The sequence below is a fragment of the Pseudophryne corroboree genome, chromosome 8, assembly GCF_028390025.1.
Source record: "Pseudophryne corroboree isolate aPseCor3 chromosome 8, aPseCor3.hap2, whole genome shotgun sequence".
Taxonomy (NCBI): Eukaryota; Metazoa; Chordata; class Amphibia; order Anura; family Myobatrachidae; genus Pseudophryne; species Pseudophryne corroboree.
Window position 1 is genome coordinate 304,850,294 of NC_086451.1, and position 23,870 is coordinate 304,874,163.

General features: G+C 42.9%; 1 protein-coding gene across 2 annotated transcripts in view; it reads left to right on the forward strand.

Moving 5' to 3' along the window:
- IL1RAPL2 (interleukin 1 receptor accessory protein like 2) overlaps positions 1 to 22,757 on the forward strand; it is a 1,679,520-nt gene extending 1,656,763 nt beyond the window's left edge. For both annotated transcript variants that reach the window (XM_063937358.1, XM_063937357.1), the window contains exon 11: positions 15,515 to 22,757. In XM_063937358.1, the coding sequence (XP_063793428.1) occupies positions 15,515 to 16,209 (695 nt within the window). In that variant the 3' untranslated portion in view covers positions 16,210 to 22,757. The remainder of the gene's footprint in view (positions 1 to 15,514) is intronic.
- The last annotated feature ends 1,113 nt before the right edge of the window (positions 22,758 to 23,870 follow it).

Genomic DNA, 23,870 nt, shown 5'->3' on the forward strand with positions numbered 1-23,870 from the left:
GTCTTACTATAGTCAGATGTTTCTACATTTATTTTTTCAGTAGTATAGGAACACTGCAGTGAACACACAGCTCACCAGACCCAAGGAGAAATGGGGCCAAGGTCTTGACCCAATCCACACTACCTTCTTGTCTCTACCAGTGAAGGTGTTTGGCATACTTGCACATAACCTACAAAGCATTGAGCATCCCTGGTTATAAAGCTGGTCATAGCACTATAAATGTATTAAGTATCTCTGTACTCAAAGCAGGGGCGTTTTAAGAGAGGAGAGGGCCTGTGTGTAGGCTACGTGCCACCCCCCTCCTCTCTGGCAGCACAGTAGACTTGTAGACACACCTTGTTCCTGGGACTTTTATACTGTGCATGCGCAAATCACTGGGAAAATAGCTGCCATTCCAGTTTTCCTGTAATTTCTGATGCTCCGCAGTTCCAGACTACTGGCGGTTGCACGACTCCAGAGAGGGAAGTATAACTATACATAGATGCGGTGTGGGTCCCTCTGGACCCAGGTATCCTGTGAACAATACATCTTGCACCCATTATAGATACGCCATGGGATCAGAGGCATTCATAGTTCTGCAAGCACCTGGAACCTCCATATGTGGAGGTTCTATTTGCAGAGGATGCCTTGAGCTGATGGGAGAAGATAAGCAATGGATTAGTTTCTCTATGTAGACAAGAAGTGGGGAGTTGTCTTAGCACATGGGTTAGTTTTTACAATGCTGCTTTCATTGGCAAGTATATATTGCAGACTCAGATTGAGTCTGTATTATAAACAAGGCAATCCTGGACGGTGTATGCAGTTGAAGAGAGGAAGGCCTCTTTCTGCACTCCTGAATATATCCATTAGTGAAATAGAAAGAGGGGTGGGGGCAATAAGGGCGGATTGATAGAGCCACATGTTACTAGAGTTTGGGTACAATGTAAGGAAACTCTGTGCTTAAGAGGGACAAGATGAATGATTGAGAAGCAGGATTTGGTTTACAATTGATGTTGCTTTTGGGGTTTTTATCACTTTTCTTATCAATATTGTCTCTGTTCCCTTTAAAATAAAAATCACTTTTGTGGTGTCCTGACACACTAGCCAGCTAAATAAAGAATGAGGGTTTGCTCAGATCCTTGGGCACCAATGTTCCGCTCACAAAGAGGAGAATCTGTTTTACATAATAACGGTGCATCGCAGGACACAGGGAACAAAAAGAAAACGGAATAGAGAAGAAAACTTCCACCCCGCACTGCTATTCTTACTCTCAAGTCATATATCTATTATGGACAAAAAGTAGTGTTGTGTTAGGAGTGCTGTAATAATAGGCTGCTCACGGCTCATGACAAGAACTGTGTTGTCCCAAATGTTAAGAGCAATTGTATTGTGATAAAAATACTCTGGAAGAACACAGAATCCTTTTCATGCATCTTTAGAGACAATGAATATGTAATCAAATCTTTCCATCACTTACAATGATGCCTTGGCATACTGCTCTTGATTTCAAGCACTGGGAGAGATGTATCCGTGTGGCAAATTGTCCCAGTTATTTATAAACCTAAAAGCCCTGTCAAGTACTACATTTTGACATCATTTGGTGAGATGTGCTTTTTCTACAGCTGCAGTATTATTACAGAATCTAGGAATCTTTAGGGTCTGTGCACAAACATCAACTTGTAGGTAACAACAAAAAATAAAACGTTTCTTGTGACAGTAAATGACTGCTAGTATGTAATCTGGAAGGAGAAGAAGATGGAGATGGAGATAAACATGGTAAATTACTGCAAACTTGGTAGTTCACTATCAGGGTTAGGTCATTTGTAAATACTTTCATTGTTATGGTAATTTCTCAACACCTTATGTGTACGCTATATATTTGGCCAACTCTGCAGTAGTTACAAAAGTGCAGTGTTTACAATGGGTTTCCACTGTATGCAGAAAGCATAGCTTTAGCATTATGGACACAGGGGCAGATGTATGAAGCCTGGAGAAAGGATATAGAAGTGATAAAGCAGTGATAAGTGCAAGATGATAACGCACCAGCCAATCATTACGGATTTGAAAAATTACAGTAGCTGATTGGCTGGTGTGTGATAATTTTGCACTTATCACTGGTTTATCACTTCTTTATTCCTTCTCCAGGCTTAATGCAACTGCCCCAATGTTCCTGCCACTGATTGGAACGGTACTGTAGCATTTATTATTATTTCCTTATTTAGATGACGCCACAAATGTTCCGCAGAGCTAACAAAGTGCATAAACAAATGAGCAAAACAAGAAACCAGCGACTTACAGTACAAGACAAGATAGTAGTACAAGGTATATAAACATTTCTGCATCAGCGGATAAGACACTTAAGCATTAAACAATAAGAAAATGGTAGAAACCAAGTGTTAGGTGCTGTTGTAGGGAGTAACGGACTAGAAGATAGTATAAGTAAGAGAAAGAAAAGCACATGAGGGGAGAGGGCCCTGCTTGTGAGAGTTTACACTCTAAAGGGGAGGGGCAGACACATGGGGGTGACAGTATTCATTCATAACCTACAATTAAGTCATCCCAGTAGTAAGAGCTTAGATTAGTTGATTTTTTTTATTTATTATTATTATTATTATTATTATTATTATTTTTTTACCATGGTACTGTATGTGTCGGGTGTAGTACTGCTGACCGGCGGTCAGGAAACCGCCGGTCAGCTTACCGATGCCGGGATCCCGGCAGCATACCGATGCCGGGATCCCGGCGGGGAGGGGCGAGTGCAGCAAGCCCCTTGCAGGCTCGCTGCGCTCGCCACGCTGCGGGCTCGGTGGCGACCTGCGGTCGCCACGGGTTCTATTCCCACTCTATGGGTGTCATGGACACCCACGAGTGGAAATAGTCCCTGTTGGTCGGCATGCCGACCATCGGGATAGTGAGCCGTCGGGCTGGTGGAGGGGATCATGTGACCGGCGGTCACATGAATACCACCCGTATGTGTCATGCCATTACTAGACCTAATGTAGATCTCACTGAGTTTTATACACTGGACAGTCAATAATGGGGTCCCCTATCACATGTACAGTGCATTCATGTGGTATATATAGACTAGTTTACCATCATGTGCTTAATGATTCACATGTTACAAAACAATTTGTGTATATGCAAATTAATTAGCAGTTTAGCCATATACATAGTTGCCAACCCTCCCTCATTTTGCAGGAGACTCCCTGAAATAGTAGCAATCTCCCTCACTCCCTAAATAGTCAATCAATCTCCCTGATTGCACCTTACCCCTATTAAGTACCTGTTACACTCTTGGGGGGGGGGGGGAAGAAATCAGAGATATATACATTCAAATGGGCTCATCAGTGCCATTTCCCTGCATTGTTTATAAGGCACAGTGATCCCTATGGCTACATGCATTTTAAATAAGGTTTCTTGTGGCCACTTACAGTATATGGAACCTGTTGAAAAACACAATACTACTGTATACATGAACAATTCCTGAAATTATCAGTGTCTTTTCTTCAACAAGTAGATCTTACATCCAAATGTAAATGAGCCCGAAAGTTTGTAGTTCATTTTCATGACACACCTCTCAGATGTTGCAGTACACGTCAGCGCTTATGCTGTAGGTGTTACTTTCACAATCTCCCTGAAATGCTTTCTCAAAAGTAGGCAAGTATTGCCATATATGGTTGGAATGATATAATGTTTGCACTGCCTTCTTAGAAACAGAATTTGTTGGTAGATAAGAACCAATTGGCCCATCTAGTCTGCAGTTTTCTAACCTTTTGTTACTTCAAACCCCCCATTTGATCATTATTTCTTTGTAAGGATATCCTTGTCTATTCCAAGCATATTTAAATTACTCTTTCTTAGCCTCTGGTGGGAGGCCATTCCACTTGTCCCCTACCCTTTCTTTGAAGTATATTTTCTCAAGTTTCCCCTGAAACTACCTCGGTCCAGTTTCAGTGCATGTCCTTGTTTTGTAATACTTCTCTTCCTTTGAAGAATGTCTCCCTCCTGTAGTTAGGTCTGCCATCAAGGGGAGACAGTCTGCTACCATCCTTACAGAGAATGGCAGCTCCTGATTGGCTGCTGGTCCACAAACTCCGATTGGCTCATGAGTGGCTCTATAGTCAGAATACCATCTGCTGCCACCAAGGCTGAGAGTGGCAGCTCATGATTGGCTGCCAGTCTGCGAACTCTGATTGGCTCACGGCCGGCTTTATAGTCAGAATACCACTGCTGCTCTTTCCCTCCATGGCTGCCTGATGGTGCCCAGTCAGCTGTCCCAGCCCCCGATCCACCTGGGCCACCTCATTATTTAACTTTTTTCATGTTGTTTGCTCCTTTCAGCTCACCATTTTGTGTGTTTTTTTAGAGTAGGTTGCGTTTTTGTGGGGGTTTGGGTAAGACCCTTATGGGATACCCTCTTCCCTAGTCTCCTGAGGCTCTCTTCTTTTGGGGACTGCCAAAGAATCTGTTCCCCAGGGGGAAGGTTTGGCCAACCTTGGGGAGAAAGTAGGCAACCCCAAACCTTTCGGCAGAGGGAAGCCTGAAGACCCTTGCCCCCTAAGGAAACTTTTAGCTCCAAGGGTCAAGGATTTAAGGTGTCCTTCCAAGCTTTGGCAAGGCAGGATCTGAAAATTCTCTTTTGCCCTCATTGGACCTTCTGGCTTTAAGGGGTGGACAGTAATGGGGCCTTTCTCCTTTTTGATAGGGTCCTAAGTCCGATGTCCCAAGCACGGTTTTTGCACTGTACTGGATGTTTGAAGCACGCAGCTCGGGTTTCATCGGCTGTTTGTCCGAGGCTCACCCTCCTGCCCAGGGCTGGTGGCTGGTGGCTGGTGACTGTGTGTTTGGGGGGGATGCTGCCTTCATTGCTACCACTGATGAGCCCAAGCCCCACACTAAATACTGCACACTGGGAGGCCCCATAGGTCTTACTACGCCCCTAGCAAACCCCATGGCTAATTGAATGTAATTAATATTCACTTATCTCCTGTTTTACTATGAGTAATCTATTTAACCTTTGCATCATTACACACCATCGATCCAGCTTCTACTTGCCCCTCAATAATAGTAATGGACATTGGAAGCCTGTCATAAAATGGTTGCAATGCGATGGTATCTAAAGCATGCAATGGAAATGCCATTGTGATAGTTTGTTCACACCATGTCTGGTGACTGAAGTGCATACCTTCCAACATGACCCTCTACAGGAGTATAGTATATAGAATACTCTGCTTCTGGACTTTTCTCTTAATGTATGATTGCCGGCACCTGTTTTGAACAGGTAAATGGATAAGAAAGGGATTTCAGCACAGGTGATGGCAATCATAAATGAAGAGGAAAGTCCAGGAGCAGAGCATTCTGTCCCTCCTGGAGAGGGTCATGTCGGGAGGTATGGAAGTATTGCCACTGCCAGGGCCTGACTGCACCAGGAATCATATCACCAACAGAAGCAGTGTCATATCATCAGGGTCAGACTGGCCCACAGGATACAGGGGAAACCCCCGGTAGGCCCCACTGCCCAAGGGCCCACTCCTTCCTCTAGGGATCAGGTTTCAGACTGTGCACTTGAATTATACATTATTCAATTATTATATTATACTGCACAGGACTATGATGTATTTTCTACAGCGCATGGCTGGTAGATTATCATGCATTCATTATTGTATATATTTATTAAGGGGACCAGAAATGCACTCTCTAATGGTTAGCCAAGCCTCTGTGTTAGCTAGCGACACCCCCTACAGAGGATGGCAACACCCCTTGGCATGTGACCTTACCACTGCATTCACCCCTGTGAGCCCAGTCTGAAACTGCATATCATAATATTATATGCTGTAAAGTATAAACTACTAAATGGGACCTGCTCGGTATTTCTAGCCAACAATGCAGACTGTGTGTGGTTTATATATACTGCCCCAGCCCTGGGAGTACCCTCCTGGTATATACTACTCCATCACTGTTGTTATGCACTTTCTATTATTATTATTATTATTATTATTATTATTATTATTATTATTTCTTGCTGCTGAGCTGGCATAATATGTTCAGTGATGTCACTCTGTCTCTAACTCCTGAGCTCTGTGTATCTGTTTTGTGAGTGACTTATACCCCTTTCACACCGCACAAATAACCCGGTATCGACCCTGGTCAGCGTGCGGTGTGAAAGGGGCATGGCCGAAATCCCGGGTCGCCTGACCCGGCAATTCAACCCGGGAATAAAGCAGTGTTATACCCGGGTTGAATACCGGTTTAGTGGCTGCGTAAACGGGCTCCCGGGTCGATGCGTCCCGGGACCCGTTTACTACAGCAGGGAGAGGCGGCGGAAGCCTGCAGCAGCGTCCAATGCCGGATCCCACCCGGGAAGGACCCGTTTCCAATTCCCGGGTGGGATCCGGCATTGGCAGTGTGAAAGGGGTATAATTGCAGAGCCAGTGAGAATCAATCAGAGCTAGTAATGGACCTGAATCAGATGTGGCTGGAGTAGCTATCGCTGCAGATATAGGGCCTAATTCAGACCTGATCGTAGCATACACTTTGTTAGTAGATGGGCAAACCCATGTGCACTGCAGGGGGGCAGATATAACATGTGCAGAGAGAGATAGATTTGGGTGGGGTGTATTCAATTTGAAATCTAAATTGCAGTGTAAAAATAAAGCAGCCAGTATTTACCCTGCACAGTAACAATATAACCCACCCAAATCTAACTCTCTCTGCAAATGTTATATCTGTCCTAGCTGCAGTGCACATGGGGGTAATTCCAAGTTGATCGCAGCAGGAATTTTGTTAGCAGTTGGGCAAAACCATGTGCACTGCAGGGGAGGCGGATATAACATGTGCAGAAAGAGTTAGATTTGGGTGGGTTATTTTGTTTCTGTGCAGGGTAAATACTGGCTGCTTTATTTTTACACTGCAAATTAGATTGCAGATTGAACACACCACACCCAAATCTAACTCTCTCTGCACATGTTAAATCTTCCTCCCCTGCAGTGCACATGGTTTTGCCCAACTGCTAACAAAATTCCTGCTGCGATCAACTTGGAATTACCCCCATGGTTTTGTCCATTAGAGAAAAAATGTGCTGCTGCAATCAGGTCTGAATTAGGCCCAATGTGCCACACAAACAAACAAACCTGAATCAGGCCTAGTATGCCCTGTTCCCCAGCAGCAGCCTGGAAAGGGGAGGGACTGAGCAGAGGTGGTCATTCCGAGTTGATCGCAGCCAGCAACTTTTGGCTGCTGCTGCGATCAACTAGTCCACGCCTATGGGGGAGTGTGTTTTAGCTTAGCAGGGCTGCGATCGCTTGTGCAGCCCTCCTAAGCAAAAAAAACTTCAAGCAAAAGTAGACTAGACCTGGACATACTTACCCTGTGTGACGATCTGAGCGATGCTGGAGTCGGCTTTGACGTCAGACATCCGCCCTCCGTTCTGCTGGACACGCCTGCGTTTTCTTCTCCACTCCCCGAAAACGGTTTCCAACGGTCCGGATCCGCCTAGGTACGCCTTCTTTCTATCAATCTTCTTTGCGGTCGGCTCTGCGACCGCTTCCTTCGTAGGACGCAACGTAACCCGGCGACCCCTGTTGCTGGGCAACGTGCCGCGCATGCGCATTCCGGACTCGTTCGCACAGCAGCGACAAACCGATGCGTGCAAACGTGTCGGAATGACCCTTAGAGTCTCTTCTTAGTGTGAGATAGTCAGTAATGAACCGAGGAAGATGCCCTTATATCTTATGCCGATACAGCAGCCATGAAGGAGCCATCATCAGGGATTAATGAAAAACAAGCAACCATCGGATCACCATTGAACTATTACCATTCGATAGTGGCAAACATCATAACTTTGCCATTGAAAGGTAAAACCACTACCATCGAAACAAAAACATCGGAGTCTACAGCAGGCCGAGTCCATAGGAAAATTCCCGTAGTAGAATTCTTGCCCTCAGAGATACTAAGCTACTATACGTACTGTGATGGCACAAACACAGTTAATAGAAATGGGCACAATCTTCTGTAACGTGCTATAGCACAGCCACTAAATACAAATCTGCAATTATTATTTTCTAAACTCTTGTTAACAGTGGCGTAAGTTTGTCACAGTCGCCCGGAGGCAAGATAAATATTGGTGCCCCCCTATTTCCTATATTAAGATAAATGTAGGTATGTATGTATGTGTGTGTGTGTGTGTGTGTGTGTGTGTGTGTGTGCGTGCGCGCGTGTGTGTGTGTGTGTGTGTGTGTGTGTGTGTGTGTGTGTGTGTATGGAGAGTTCTGAAAAAATGTATATACTGTATTTATACATTTAATTGTCTTTTATTTTAAATGACACATTTCTTAGCAGTCATACACAGGATTAGAACCCATGACCTGTTACACTAACAGCAGACACTTTACTGATGGAGTTATTTGCTCCTGTAGAGGAAGCATGAGAATTCTAACTACATGAAGTTACGTGTAATTGTCAGAGAAGTATCTTCATATAGTTAAAATTCTCATATTTCTTATACAGGAGCAAACAGCTTCATCAGTAAGGTGTCTGCTTCCAATGTAATAGGTTGTGGTTTCTAATCCTGGGTATGACACTTGTAAAATGTGTATATTCAGTATAATAAAAAGGGTGTGATGTGTAAGGTGCAGGGACCAGTGAGGAAGTCGGCCACTGAAAAGACAGTGACAGCTATCAATTAACTTAATTCAGTGGTGTCACAGAATGGGAGGAGAGGTGCCCCCCTTCAGAGCAGGAGCCCGGCGGCAGATGACTCCGTTGTCTCCCAGAGTTCTGCCTCTGCTTGTTAAGCATAATTTATACTTTAATTGTAAGTTGTAGGAAACTATGAGACAGATTTGACAAAGTGTTGTAGCTGGTGATAACACTGGCAGCTGCAATATTTGCTTGGGGAAGACTATTTAACAAGTCTCCCTATTGCAATCACTAACAAAATATTGTTTAAAGCATTTTTAGTGGATAAAAGTTTTGAAACATTTTGTCCCTCACGACAGTGGTATGTTTTCAGAGAGTGTGAGGAAACTCAAGCGCCTGCAGACACAGGGAGAACATACAATCTCCACAAAGATAGGACCCTGGTCAGAGTTGAACATGTGAATGCTAACCGCACAGCCATCATGTATTTAGACTGTATCAATTCTTGACGTGATAAAGTGATATACAGTATAGAATGACATTACACACTTTCCATTTTCTGATGAATGTTTCGTTTTTGTTTCTTTTTCTTATATTAGACAAATTTGTATGTAAAAAATCCATAACATGAGAGTGGCAAATTTGGACTTAAAGGGGTAATTGATTAAAGCGTCTTAAAATGAAAAGTAGTGTTAGTGCCTACAGCAATCAGATTCTATTATTTTCTAGGATGCAATATAGAAATTATATCTAGGCATACTTGCCAACTCTCCCTGAATGGTCGGGAGGCTCACAACAGTCGGGGGACACTACCGGCCCCTCAGAAAAGTGGGCAAGTCTCCCCCCTAGCTTACACCCAGGCACCCCAAAAACGTTCCCCCGCTCATCCCTGCAGCTGCCTGCTGCCAGAGGAAAAGTGGTATGGGTGATGACATGATTCGTGCACAATTGCCTCATCGTAGCCCGTCCCTGGTTTACAATGCTGGTAATTTGGGCATTGTATAGTGGGGGGCATGGCAGTGATGACGCAATCGCATCTCCACGCCCCTGTAGCTGGGATGATTGGTTGCTGTGGGCAACACCAAAATTTAATTTCAGAAAATCTAACCTACAGTGTCCAAGCACCAGCAAAAGACTCTTAGGTGGGTATTCAATTAATAGACTCTTAGGTGGGTATTCAATTAGTGCCGTTTCTTTGACTAGTTGAAAAACTTGAATTTTTCGCCTGTTTTTAGGTCGAATTTACATTCAACCAATTCAACGCCCATTCCGTTTTTTTGACTGGGCGAAAAATCCGGCACTGGCGAAAACCACGTGTATTGTCGAATTCGCTACAGATACACGTGTTTTGGCTAATTCGCTGGTGTTTTCGCCCGTTTTGGAGGCAATTTTCGCCAATGCCGATCCGACAAAAAAAGGAAAAATATGGGCAAAGATGCCTGCAATTAAATACCCTGTGTCAAATTAGTGCCATTTTTTCAACCAGTCGAAAAAACTGCACTTAATGGAATACCCCCCTTAACCTAAAACACACGCTTAAACTTTTAAACTCCATATTGCAATATACCGCTTACAATTCCAGTCCCTTATTAGAATAAAAGCCCTGTTCTTAATAAGCATCTTTCTATGTGATTTATGTCCATGTCTGGCATGGTAGAAACACCTGCAATTTCTATCACGATTAGAAAATGAGTGTTTGTGCTAAGGGCTCACAGAGTGCATTTCTTTTGAACATACTAATTTAAGGTATCTCTAGAGGCTGATTACATCAGCACATGGTAATTTAAAGTCTCTAAGACTTGATTGGACAGTCCCTTTGAAAGTTAAGTTCATGACTGTGTAATTATATGTTAGAGCCACACGAGGGTGTGTGTTATTGTTCTGGAGGTGTAATTGGAGCCTCCATCAACCACAGCATTATTTATACCTTTGTTTCCTGGCACCAAACATGACAGCTTCTTTTAGCTGGCAGCAGAGAGAAAATATGAAAGTCACAATATATCATTCACACCTTCTCCTCAGCCAAACTCATTAAAATGAACACCACTCTAGAAGAATATATTGCATGTAACTAGCAAAATTATCAATATGCTACAACTGCCGGCTTGGACTGGGATGCCAGAGAGTTCTGCAAGCTGCTGGAATGCCTGTGTTCATTTTACAAGCATAAAAAGAAAATTACTTTTTTTTATACTAGCGTTATTAAGGGAGGGGGCGATAAATTGCGATCCCATATAAGTGTCCTTTCAAATAATATTTTACTTGCTTAGGGGCCTATTTATCAAGTCACAAACAGTGTGGGAATGGCAAACGAACGCAGAATACTGCAACCTCCATAATTCACAATGAGAGCTCTGTTCTGGATCAATTTATCAAGCATGACACAGATAACCAGCATCCTTCTCAGATGGCATTAGCCACTGTAGGCTAAAGTATCGCTGTATAGGGGTATTCAGATTCCTTCCCAGCAGCCTAGACTGTGAATATGGCCGCAGCAAAGACACCGAGGGCGGTATGTAATGCTGCCTCAGTTGGCTGACCGTGCGGGATGCCGGGCAAACCTTTTTTAAAGGAGCAATCACCTACAAGGCAAAAACATGCCTTGTAAGTGAGGGCCCCTTTAAAAAAAATCTGAGTTTGGCCGGTATCCTGCACCAAGGGGGTAATTCTGAGTTGATCCCAGCAGGAACTTTGTTAGCAGTTGGGCAAAACCATGTGCACTGCAGGGGAGGCAGATATAACATGTGCAGAGAGAGTTAGATTTGGGTGTGGTGAGTTCAATCTGCAATCTAAATTGCAGTGTAAAAATAAAGCAGCCAGTATTTACCCTGCACAGAAACAAAATAACCCACCCAAATCTAATTCTCTCTGCAAATGTTATATCTGCTTCCCCCCCCCCCTGCACTGCACATGGTTTTGCCCAACTGCTACAAAATTTCCTGCTGCGATCAACTTGGAATTACCCCCCAAGTCAGAACCAAGAAGTTACCGCTTTCATCGCTGCAACAGGCTACAAATAATCACCTTAATATGATCTATGTTACAAATAGCTTTCTTTCCCAAGGCTTGTCTCATTATAGTACAGGGAATACAATACAGGTAACCATAACCATACCTCCCAACATGACCCTCTCTAGGAGGGACAGAATGCTTTGCTTCTGGACTTCTCTCTCAATTTACGATTGCCGACATCTGTGTTGAACAGGTTAATGGACAAGAAAGGTGTTTCACTACAGGTAAGGGCAATCATAAATTAAGAGGGAAGTCCAGGAGCAGAGCATTCTGTCCCTCCTGGAGAGGGTCATGCTGGGAGGTATGCATAACATATATGACAGCTTCCTTTTAGGGTAAGAGTTGAGCAATGTAAAATATCCCAAATAAAATAACCAATATGCCTGCAATATACATACCTTTTACTTCCTTAAATTTGATGGTTCTGTAAACATGGAGTATTAAATGACAAATTTGTGACCCATGCTGACAGTCCTACCTCCTAAGCTAGTATTCCTATGAAATGCAGTTCCAATACCTATAGGAAATGGGAGAGAATTAGATTGTAGGCTGAGAGAATAATTGCCATAATATACCGGGCAGTACGAGGTAAGCATAAATGTATGTATAATAAAAACAGCACCTTCATGGAAAGTACTGTAGGTCATGTTTTAAGCTAGGGGAGCTCAACATGTGGCCTTCATCTGTTGTGAAACTGCACATCCCTAATAGCAAAACTGTGGCAGAGCATGCTGGAATGTGTAGTTCCACAACAGCTGGAAGGCCGCATGTTGAGAACACCTGTAGTTTGAGTATTATTGAAACCCAGCGATAGGCAATGTGCTGCCCTTCATCTGCTATGGAACTTCATAACCTGGGATGTTCTGCCACTGTTTTGTACAGTAGTAAAGGATACTAACACTGGCAGAGAATGCTGCAGTAGGAAGTGTAGTTCCACAGCAGTTGGAGTGTCAGATGTTGCCTGCCCTAATGTCACCCTTCTCTGTTTACCAGCCAGCTTTCCCATCTTTGTGCTCATTTATTTTGCTTAATTGTTACCTAAATCATTTTTTTTTCATCATTGCTAGCAAAACGAATGTGTCTCATCCAAATGCAAAGTTTATAGTTCTCATTAGTGCCATTAACAGATGAACATACCCAATGTAATCCCTGAATGGCAATGAAATTTAATAAATTTCTATTGAAATCCAGCAATAAAATAACATAGTACAGGGCGAGTAACACATTTCAATATAAATGATGCCAGTGCAGGATGTCCTAAAACTAATGTCATGTGGATGCTTTTAAAAATCCATGTTTTTCCAGCCAGAGAAAAAATACACAACATTCTGAAGTTGTCAGAAGTCGTATAATCGTATGCAGGGCCGGTTCTAGACCTTGTGGCGCTCAGGGCAAAAGTTTCCTTTGGCGCCCCCGGCGGGCACTAACCCTGTAGATTTGCCCCCTGTAGTTGTGCCCCCAGTTGATTTGCCCCCAGTAGTTGTGCCCCTTGTAGTTATGCCGCCTAGTAGCGGCGTATACAAACACAAAAAAAACAATACTCACCAGCGCCGCTCCTGCTTCCAGACCGTTGCAGCTCCGTCTCTGGCCGTCCGCTCCTCTCTATGGGAGCGACGTCATGACATCTCTCCCATAGCACCGCACAGACACTAGAGGTCAATTATGACCTCTAGCTTCTGACAATGGCGCCGGCTGCTGCGGGTGCCCACACAGCCCACGGTGCTTGCTGCAGCCGGAATGTAGGGTGTGGGTGGGCGGCGGGCGCCTGCGGGGCTTGCCCGTGCCTAGATCCGCTCCTGATCATATGCTACATTCAATGGGAAAAGGGCATTGCAATTCAGGTGTAAATACACTGTGCATGCCGTAAAGGAAAACTAACCCCAAAATTAAACGTTCATATAAGTATAAACAAATATTCTTTTTAGTCTCCACAGTTCATAACAGTTTATCAAAATAAATAAACAAACTAAGGCCCAGATTTATCAAGCCTTGGAGAGTGATAAATTGCACGGTGATAAAGTACTAGCCAATCAGCTCCTAACTGTCATTTTTCAAACATATAGCCTATAACATGGCAGTTGGTTGGTACTTTATCACCGTGCTATTTATCACTCTTCAAGACTTGATAAATCTGGATCTAAGCATGAATGGTTGATTAGGAGATAAAGGGGCAGATGTATTAAGCCTGGAGAAGTGATAAAGCAGTGATAAGTGCAAGGTGATAGTGCACCAGCCAATCAGCTCCAATATGTAAATTGACAGTTGGGAGCTGATTGGCTGGTGCGTTATAACCTTCCACTTATCACTGCTATATCACTGCTTTATCACTTCTCCAGGCTTAATACATCTGCCCAAAATGTATTGATATAAAAATCAGGTGAATATGCTGCTGGTACCAACCTACAGGTAACATGCAGCAGTTGTAGCTTTGAATTTGCCATAATAGCAACATTTTTAAAATTTTTCATCTGCAATTTGAGGCACAAATGCATCCAACTCTGTTCCATGCCCAATGTACAGGGTGAGGCAAAAAAACCTCCAAGATTTTAAAGGTTAACAAAAAAGGCATGGCAAATGCTATTTAACGTTTTCGTACATAATCTAAAGGTGCATGGAATACAGTTTATTTTCAAATGGTTTTGAATATGATATCGTCATTTGATTTCTTGGCGTATAGCAGCCTTCAGTTCATTTATGGTTCTTGGTTGATGTTTGTAGACCTCAGATGGCCCAGTTGGCCTTTCATGAAGCCGATGAGAATTGTTTTCCACCCAGTAATGAAAATTCTGCTCGTTAACGTAGCCAGACAAAATTAAAAGCAGCTTCGACAAGACATTGCAGTGATAATGCCGGAAATGACAGCACAGTGACAAAACTTCAGAATTAGACTACAAGGGTCAGCTGTAATGCCGCCCGAGTTTGGCGGCCGTGCAGGATGCCGGTTGAACTTTGACTTTTTTTTAAAGGGGTAATCACTAACAAGGCATTGTTTTGCCTTATAAGTGATTGCCCCTTTAACTCAGCATCAGAGTTCGGCCGCAATCCCGCACGGTCGCTGAATTTGGGCGGCATTACATCCCACCCCACATGTGTTCCATGAATAAAGGCCACTATGTGGACGATATCATATTCAAAATCAATTGAAAAAAGAACTGTGTTCCATGCACTTTTATAGTAAGTACTAAAATTTTCAATAGCATTTACCGTGCCTTTTTTGTTAACCTTTAAAATCTGGGAGTTTTTTTTGCCTCACCTTGTACTTAGAAAACAAATGGCTTTCTTTTGTTATTAAACCCAGTAAGCTCTTAAAAGGGCCATGATCTCCCTGTCACACAGCTGGAGAATGGAGTATTATAGAGGAAGCTGCCCCCTTTACAAATAAACAGACTGCACTCTCACAGGCTGGGTTCCTTATACTTCCCAGCCTGGGAGAGAGCATAAGGGCACAGTGGTGAAAAAAGCTTATACAGTATATTTTCTTAGTACATAAGCAGTAAAATTAAAAAAAATCTAAAAACCATGTAACATTTATTATAGTATTTCATTGGCAAATAGGATTCCCCCCCCCCCCCCCCCCTATTAAATACTCACAGAAATATATAAGAAACATGAAAGCGCTTCTGTCCATAAAATACAATGGCAGTCATTATATAAGTAGAATAAATATTAATTTAAAAAAAATCAACTTATCAATTCACTAGGAACCATGACCACTAACCCAGCTCCCAGAACAACTGCATTCACCATAGGTGCATAGTCATATTTTGTTTAATTGTATTTTTAATTGAAATAATATAATAATATAACTTACAATTGTTTTCTCTGTCAGTTTACCAAAGGCATTTAGCTGTTATTCTATAATGTCTCCATTCTCTGTTTCCTTCAGCTTACATGGAGGACCTAGCAAGATGTGTTGAGCAGAGCAGAAGATTAATCATTGTGCTGACACAAGATTATGTCATCAGAAGGGGATGGAGTATCTTTGTGCTGGACAGCAGACTGCACAATTTGCTGACCAGTGGGGAAATCAAAGTGATATTAATAGAATGTACAAACCTGCGAGGAAAAGTGAATTATCAAGAAGTGGAATCCCTAAAACATGCCATCAAACACCAGTCATTAATCAAGTGGGATGGTCCAAAGAGCAGCAAAATAAATTCAAAGTTTTGGAAACGCCTCGTCTACGAAATGCCTGCAAAGAAGAAAGAAGTCCTATCTCGGCAGCACGTCATGGACAGTGGGGAGCAGAGCCTTTTTGGAGAACTGCAAACTGTACCTTCCATTGCTGTAACAGGGACATCTGGCACACTGGGGCCATCCCAAGACACATCTGGTTACCATCATGCAGAGGCAATGCAAATGAGACATTTCTGCAGAGCTTATGAATATGATAAATCGGCTCCGCCTTTGCCGATAGCAGCATTAGGCAATCACCACACATATTGTAATATACCATTAACCCTGCTTAATGGGCAGGTGAGCCACAGTAATTCGGCAAAGGACCCAGCGGAGTACCATGGGAACAGCACCTTCATACCAATTTCTTCAAGAGAGCTTAGCATTACTAGTGACATTTGGTAGTACAAAATAAGATGCGGACCTGCTGTCTTTGCTGCTGTATAAGCTCTCCGAAGTTTAATGAACCTTAAACTCATGCCACAGGGGTGCCGAAACAAGCTATCAAGCAATGGCACAATTACTCAGTTTTCTACTGGAACATTTTGTTTACAATCTCAGGATACTGATATTAAAGGTCCTGATTTTTTTAGTTCCAACATAGTTTAAAAAGGTACAGTGTAAATGTTTTATTGCTATGTCAGGAAAAACTAAAAAAAAAAACTAAAAAAAAATACAATATATAAATATTTTAGATTAGATGTTGCAATTTAATGGACTAAAGAACGGTATGAGAAAAAGAGATTATTTCTATATATTTCAAAAATCATTTCAATACAACTGAGAAGAATTAAGTGAATTATAGTTACTTTATTTTAGACTAATATTTATGCAAATGTCATAGCACATTCTGAGATGTTTTTTTCTTTTTATAAAGGAAGGATTGTGTGGTGTAGTGGAGGGGTCTGTGCACATTTGTTGAGACTGTCACATGTCCATATATTCAGCCAATAAAAACATGCACAATACAATCCACATATTGGTGAAACCTTTCCATGTCAGAGAGACCATACATGTCTTTCACAGTGAGGGGGATATTGCTGCACACTAGGCTTTCTTGTGTAGTTCAAGCACAAATTGTTGTCATGATTCTTTACAAATATGGGGCGCATGTTTCTTTTCTTGTTTCAACTGCACATTATATACCCCGGTTCATAAAATGGATTTAAAAAGCTCTACAACTCTATAAAAGGCAAACATACCATATATTGCTGGTATATGCATCCCTCAAGATCTCAAGATTTATAGAACCGTTTTATAAAAAAAAACAAAAAAAACTGGTCACCCAAATCTGCTGTTTCGGAGATGTGCCAATCCTGCGGGTGTGAAAGCAGAAAATGGGATCTGGGAGAGTGACCTTGCCTGGTCAGGTCCTCCACCATTCCTGCCCCTATTATGGCTGTACTCACTGCAGTGATGTAGAGTTTATTGTAACGGTGGTTTCCTCACATAAGTGATATTGCATGTCACCTAGCCTTGTCCACCTTCTTTACCTTCCTTGCTTCTGGATCTCCCTGAAGCAATGTAGGAAAAATAAGCAAACATTCCTTCAGGTGTTCCGGTTTCCTCCCAATGCCCAAAGACAGCAGCAGTAGCTAACTGGGCTCCTTCACACCAATGTACGCTACAAAATGTAGCAAATTATACTTACCGATAATTTCATTTCTTCGAGACACTCCATGGCAGCCATTACTCTGGGATTTATCCCTACTCCTAGATTTTAGACAGGAAGTTTTTTCTATTTTAGGCTCCGCCCCTCTGGGAATATAGGTCCGACCACCCCTAGCTTCCCCAGTCTTTTGAGTGTCTCCTTGACGGAGCCTAAGAAAAAACAAAGATATATTGAGGTGGGAAACTAGGCTGCCATGGAGTATCTCGAAGAAATGAAATTATCGGTAAGTATAATTTGCTACTTTCTTCTACGCTACTCCATGGCAGCCATTACTCTGGGATATACCAAAGCATCCTAGTAGGGAGGAAAATAAACCACACAGAGCCCAAATGATGCTTAAAGTAAATTATGCAGTTGCTTCCTTCGGTACTGCCTCTCCAAAGTGACCACCAGAGACATCTAAGCCATAGTGTCTGGTGAATGTATGGATGGACGACCATGTTGCCGCCATACATATCTCTTTTATTGACACCTGCGCTCTTCTTGCCCAGGATGTAGCCACCGCCCACGTATAGTGTGCCTTAATGTGGAACTGGTCGGCCATTTCTTGATAGGCGAACGCAATCAATTCCGTAATCCATCTAGCAATCGTGTTTTTAGAAGGCGATTCACCTTTTTTGACTCCAGAGTGTAAAACAAACAGATTTTTAACTTTCCGGAAGTCTTGCACTCTCTCTAAGTATATGGTGACTGCCCGCAAAACATCCAGCATATGCAACCTCTCTTCGTAATCATCCGTTGGGTATGGAAAGAAAGATGGTAGAATGATCTCTTGGCTCAGATGGAAGTTTGAAACTACCTTTGGCAGAAATTCTGGATTATTTTTTAATATTATTCTATCTGGAAGAATATTCAAATAGGGCTCCTCAGCCCAGAGAGCCTGTAGTTCTCCAACCCTTCTCGCTGAAGTTATTGCTGTGAGGAAAACTACCTTCCAGGTTAGCATTTTTAAAGAGATTTCCTGCAGAGGTTCGAAAGGCGAATCCATCAGCGTATTCAGAACAAGGTTCAGATCCCATGTTGGTATAACTGGTCTGACTCTAGGACGTTCCCTCTTGATGGCTTGACAGAATCTCTGCACTAGGTTATCCTCCAACAGCTTTCTATCCAGCAATATACTTAAGGCTGATATTTGCACCTTGATAGTTGATACTGCGAGACCCATCTGAAAACCTTCACTTAGAAACTGCAGTACCTGCGGGACTTCAACCGTAGATATTTCAACGTCATTCCCTAACCAATCACCAAACTTTCTCCACACTCTATAATAGGACTTTGAAAAAATATTCTTCCTTGCTTTCATAAGTAAGGTAACAACCTGCTCTGAAAGGCCTTTACTTCTCAGGATTGACCGCTCAACTTCCATGCCGTCAAATGAAGACTCTGCGGGTTCGGATGGCAGATTGGTCCTTGTCGCAGTAACTCTGGTCCTATTGGTAAGGTCCATGGACCCTGTATAGCCATTCTGAGGATTGTGGGAAACCACACTCTGTTTGGCCAATGGGGTAGAACTATTATAACTACTGCTTTCTCCTCTCTGATTTTTCGTAGAACTTGAGGTATCATTGGTAGTGGAGGGTACACATAACTGAGGTTGACGTTCCATCTCTGGGAAAGAGCATCTGTCCCGCTGGAATTTGGGGATTGGCACCTTGAAAAGAATCGCTTCACTTTCATATTCTGAGATGTGGCCATCAGGTCCACCTGAGGGTACCCAAACCTCTGTGTTATTAAGTGGAACACTTGAGGATTTATCTCCCATTCTCCCGGTAATACATCGTGCCTGCTCAGGTAATCCGCCACTAAGTTGGATTCCCCTGGGACATGAAGGGCTGTTATGGACTTCAGGTTTTGTTCTGCCCAATCCAAAATCTTTGCTACCTCCACCCATAGGTCTCGACTTCTGGTGCCTCCTTGTCGATTTAAATATGCCACGACTGTCACATTGTCCGAGAATACTCTCAGATGAGACTGCACCAGCAGCGTCTGAAAATGTATCGAGTTCCACACTGCCCTCATTTCTCGCTTGTTGGAAGACATGAGTTTTTCCTGGGTGGACCATGACCCCTGACAGGTGTGATTTAACAGATGACCTCCCCAACCTGTGGCACTTGCATCTGTTGTCAAAACAGCGTACTTGGGCTGCACTAAGGACACTGACCTTTGGCTTAAGCTCTGGTCTAACCACCAATCCAGGGACTTCTTTGCTCCTTGAGTGAGGATTATCTTGTGGTCTAGGTCTCTGTCTATACGGGCCGCTCTGATTATGTCCCACTGGAACGTTCTCATTTTTCACCTGGCCCAGGGTACTACTTCTATTGTATAAGACAACATCCCCACAAGACGCAGGCCTAGACGGTGTGAAATGCTGTCCTCTACCTGAACTAGGAATGAGAGATCTTGAATTTTTTTGCATCGGTCTTCCGACAACGCCACCGTGTATTTCTTTGAATCTATCCAAACTCCTAGGAACTGAAGGCCCTGCATTGGATCTAACTTGCTCTTCTTCCAGTTCACTAGCCAACCATGAGCTTGAAGAATCTGAAGAGTCTTCTGTACTGCTACTATTAAACTTGCTCTCATACTTGCACAGATCAGCAAGTTGTCCAGGTACGGCCACAATGCTATGCCCGTCACTCTCATATGTGCTACTAGAGCTAGGAGAACTTTCGTGAAAACTCCTGTTGAGGAAGACAGGCCGAACGGTAGGCAGGTGAATTGAAGATGTTTCCCAAGGAAGTAAAACATTAGGAATCTCTGGTCGTCTTTGTGAATTGGCACGTGAAAGTATGCGTCTTTCAGATCTATAGAGGCCATAAAGTCTCCTTGCTTTATCCCTAATAGTATGGTTTTCAGCATCTCCATGTGAAACCGTTTCTTTATAAGGAATTTGTTTAATCTTCTTAAATCCATAATTGCCCTGAATTCTCCCGATGGTTTCTGAATCAAGAACATCCTGGAATAAAAACCTCTTCTCTCCTCTGCCACCGGTACCTTTTCGACTGCATGTGCTTTGAGAAGGTTTTTTATAGCATCTTGAAACACTGTTATCTGTTCTTCTGACGTTGGAATCTTTGATTTTACAAAATTCCGCCCCGTCGGCTTCTTTATAAATTCTATATGATAACCCTGGGAGATTATCTTTAACACCCAGGCGTCCTGAGTTGACTCTTGCCATTGATCTGCAAATTTCACTAATCTGCCTCCTACGGGCGCAGTACTCTGGGGTATCATATAGTCAGAATTTTCTATTGCCTCTTCTGCCAAACTGACGAAAGGACTGCCTGGTAGTTGTTGGAGTGTATCTACCATACTGTCTACCTGGCATGTATGACCTAGCTTCCTTAAACTGCTGCTTAGGTGAAGAAGCTCTAAACCTTGATTTTCTATCATATGGTAGCTTCGCGGATTTACCGCCTGACATGACATTGATTATAGATTCCAGCTTACTTCCAAATAGGCGAGAGCCTTCATAAGGAAGAGCTACCAATCTGTTTTTTGAGTGGACGTCTGCCGTCCAGGTACGCAGCCACAGTGACCTTCTAGCCGCTACACCTGCTGCTAATGATTTTGCCGCATATTCGACTACCTCAAGAGAGGCCTCACACAAGTATTCCACCGCCTTCATTATCACATCCAGGTCTTTCTGCAGGTGATGTCTGGATACCTGATCCTCTAAATCAGGATTCAGGTTGTTCCCCCACAACCTCAGGGTTCTGGTTGTTGACGCCATAGCTACCCCAGCCTTTAGCGTCACCGCTGATGCTTTATAGACCTTCTTCAGCGAACTCTCAACCTTCTTGTCCATTGCATCTTTAAGCACTGCACCGTCTTCCAACAGGATGGTGGTTTTGGAAACAACTTCTGCCACTGCAGCATCCACTTTAGGCAACTCACACCATTTAGTGAATTCTTCATCCTGTACCGGAAACATGCGATCCAACCTTTTCATATAATTGAGACGCTTATCTGCAGTCTGCCACTGTACTGACATAATCTTCTTCAGTACTTTATGCACCAGAAAACATCGGTTTTTCTTAATCCTATCTTCAAATAAAGGATCCTGAGCATCATCCTCCTGTGCTTCATCCTTAATGTTTAAAGCTCTATACATATGCTTGAGTAAGCTATCAACTATATCCAAATTAAACAATCTATCTGGCTCCTGAGCCTCCTCAGATTCTGCCGGAGAGGGACTATCAGCATAATCCAATACAACGAGACTATCCGAATCATCTACAGCGTCCAGACTTGTCTGTGACCTGGACCTTTTCGCCCCCTGAAGCTCCTTTAATTCACCCTTTGTTACGAATGATTTTTTCATCCATTCCATAAGATCCTGAATTTGCCTAGATTGGCCCTGGGATGCTTCACAATCATCACACAACTTGCTATGTTTATCCCCAGAGAAGCTTTTTTTTACATCCAGAACAAGCCAAATGATGCTTCTTTTTACATGTTCTTTTCCTAGGAACTTCAGACACACTGCAACCAAACAAACAGTATCCTAAACACCCTAACTACATAACATAATACGTGCCCTAAATGAGATTGCTTACCATTCCTGGGCACATGAAGGCGTAGAGGGAGACCTTTCTTTGTCCATAGCCACTGTATCCTCCTGCAGCACTTCTGTTACTCCTACTGCAGCTTCTCTTATTACTGGAGATTCTGTTTTTACCCCAGTCTCACTCTCAGCGGTGGACCACGCCATCTTAGCAGCCTTTAACCCTGGCTGCAGGCCGGCGCATGCGCAGACCGATCCGCGGCAACTTTCCGGGATTCGGCAGCGCACTTCCGTCCGCCGCATCCAGCGCTGCTTCCGCCCTCCAGGCTCAGCGTCTTGGCGGTCACCGGCGGTAATGGGAGCCAGCGGCACCACTTACACAGGGCGCAATTCTTCAATATCCCGGCGGGCGACCCCATACAGGTACACAGTAGTGGGCAGACATTTCTACTGCCACAGGCAGTAATTATAGTTGCTCCATAATTGATATCATAGCAGTGTCATCCAGCATTTATACTGCCACAGGCAGTAATTATCATGCTCCTCCATGGGTCCTTACTCCGGGTGCCAAACCCCTTCCAGCCGCGGCTCACAGAGGCGCATTAGGCCCAGGTAAAATCCTGGTAAGCCTTATATTTGAAAAACAATAAACGACTACTCTGTCACTACCTAAGGAGACAGGAAAAAGACTGGGGAAGCTAGGGGCGGTCTGACCTATATTCCCAGAGGGGCGTAGCCTAAAATAGAAAAAACTTCCTGTTTAAAATCTAGGAGTAGGGATAAATCCCAGAGTAATGGCTGCCATGGAGTAGCGTAGAAGAAATATAGTTATACAGTATATACAAAATTGTAAAAAAAAAAAAAAAAAAACACTCATAATTAATGAAAATCACAATAGAATTACAATAACAATAATCAACAAAAATAATAAGGCGTCTCTACTGATACAACTGAGGACTCTATCACTCACATCTATCCTCCCTACACTTTAAACAGCCCTTTTAGTCACACCATGCCATAGCGTGACTTGGTAGCACACAGTGTCTTTTTGTGTGACTTTTTCCATTAAAATGCATTTTATTTGCAGAACAAATTGGAATCACAAGCAGCTCTTGCTGATTAAAATGACATATGGCACACCTATATTCTGTGTGTGACCGCGGCTATATCTGTATCTGCACACAAAATGGTACACTACACTGTAACGTATCATTTCTTATGCAGATACAGCGTGGCCATACACAGAATATAGGCATGCTGCATATCACTTTAACCAGCAGAGTCTGCTTGTGCGTTCTATTCACATTTTCAGCAAAAAATACACCAAGCGCTAACAGAGTTGCACAGGACCTGCCAGGTCATTCACACCAGGCATTTCCCACTGCGTGGTGTACTGAGGCAAGATGTATGAGGATACATCTGAAAGAGCGTGGCATTAAAGTAGATGTGTATACCATATAAATAAATATATATGTTGCAGTTGTTGCTCAGCATGATCTACTTGTTGATGAAAACACACTGACACATTTCAGGTCTTGTCCATGTATTATTTAACTCACAAGTGTATCCATATAAGTGGCCACAAGAAACCTTATTAGAAAATACATGTAGCCACAAGGATCAATATATATATATATATATATATATATATATATACATACAGCACCAGTCAAAAGTTTGGACACACCTTCCCATTCAATGGTTTTTATTTATTTTAATTATTTTCTACATTGTAGATTAATATTGAAGACACCAAAACTATGAACGAACACAAATGGAATCATGTTGTAAACGAAAAAGTGTTAAACAAATCAACATATGTTTTATATTTTAGATTCCTCAAAGTAGCCCCCTTTTGCTTTGATGACAGCTTTGCACACTCTTGGC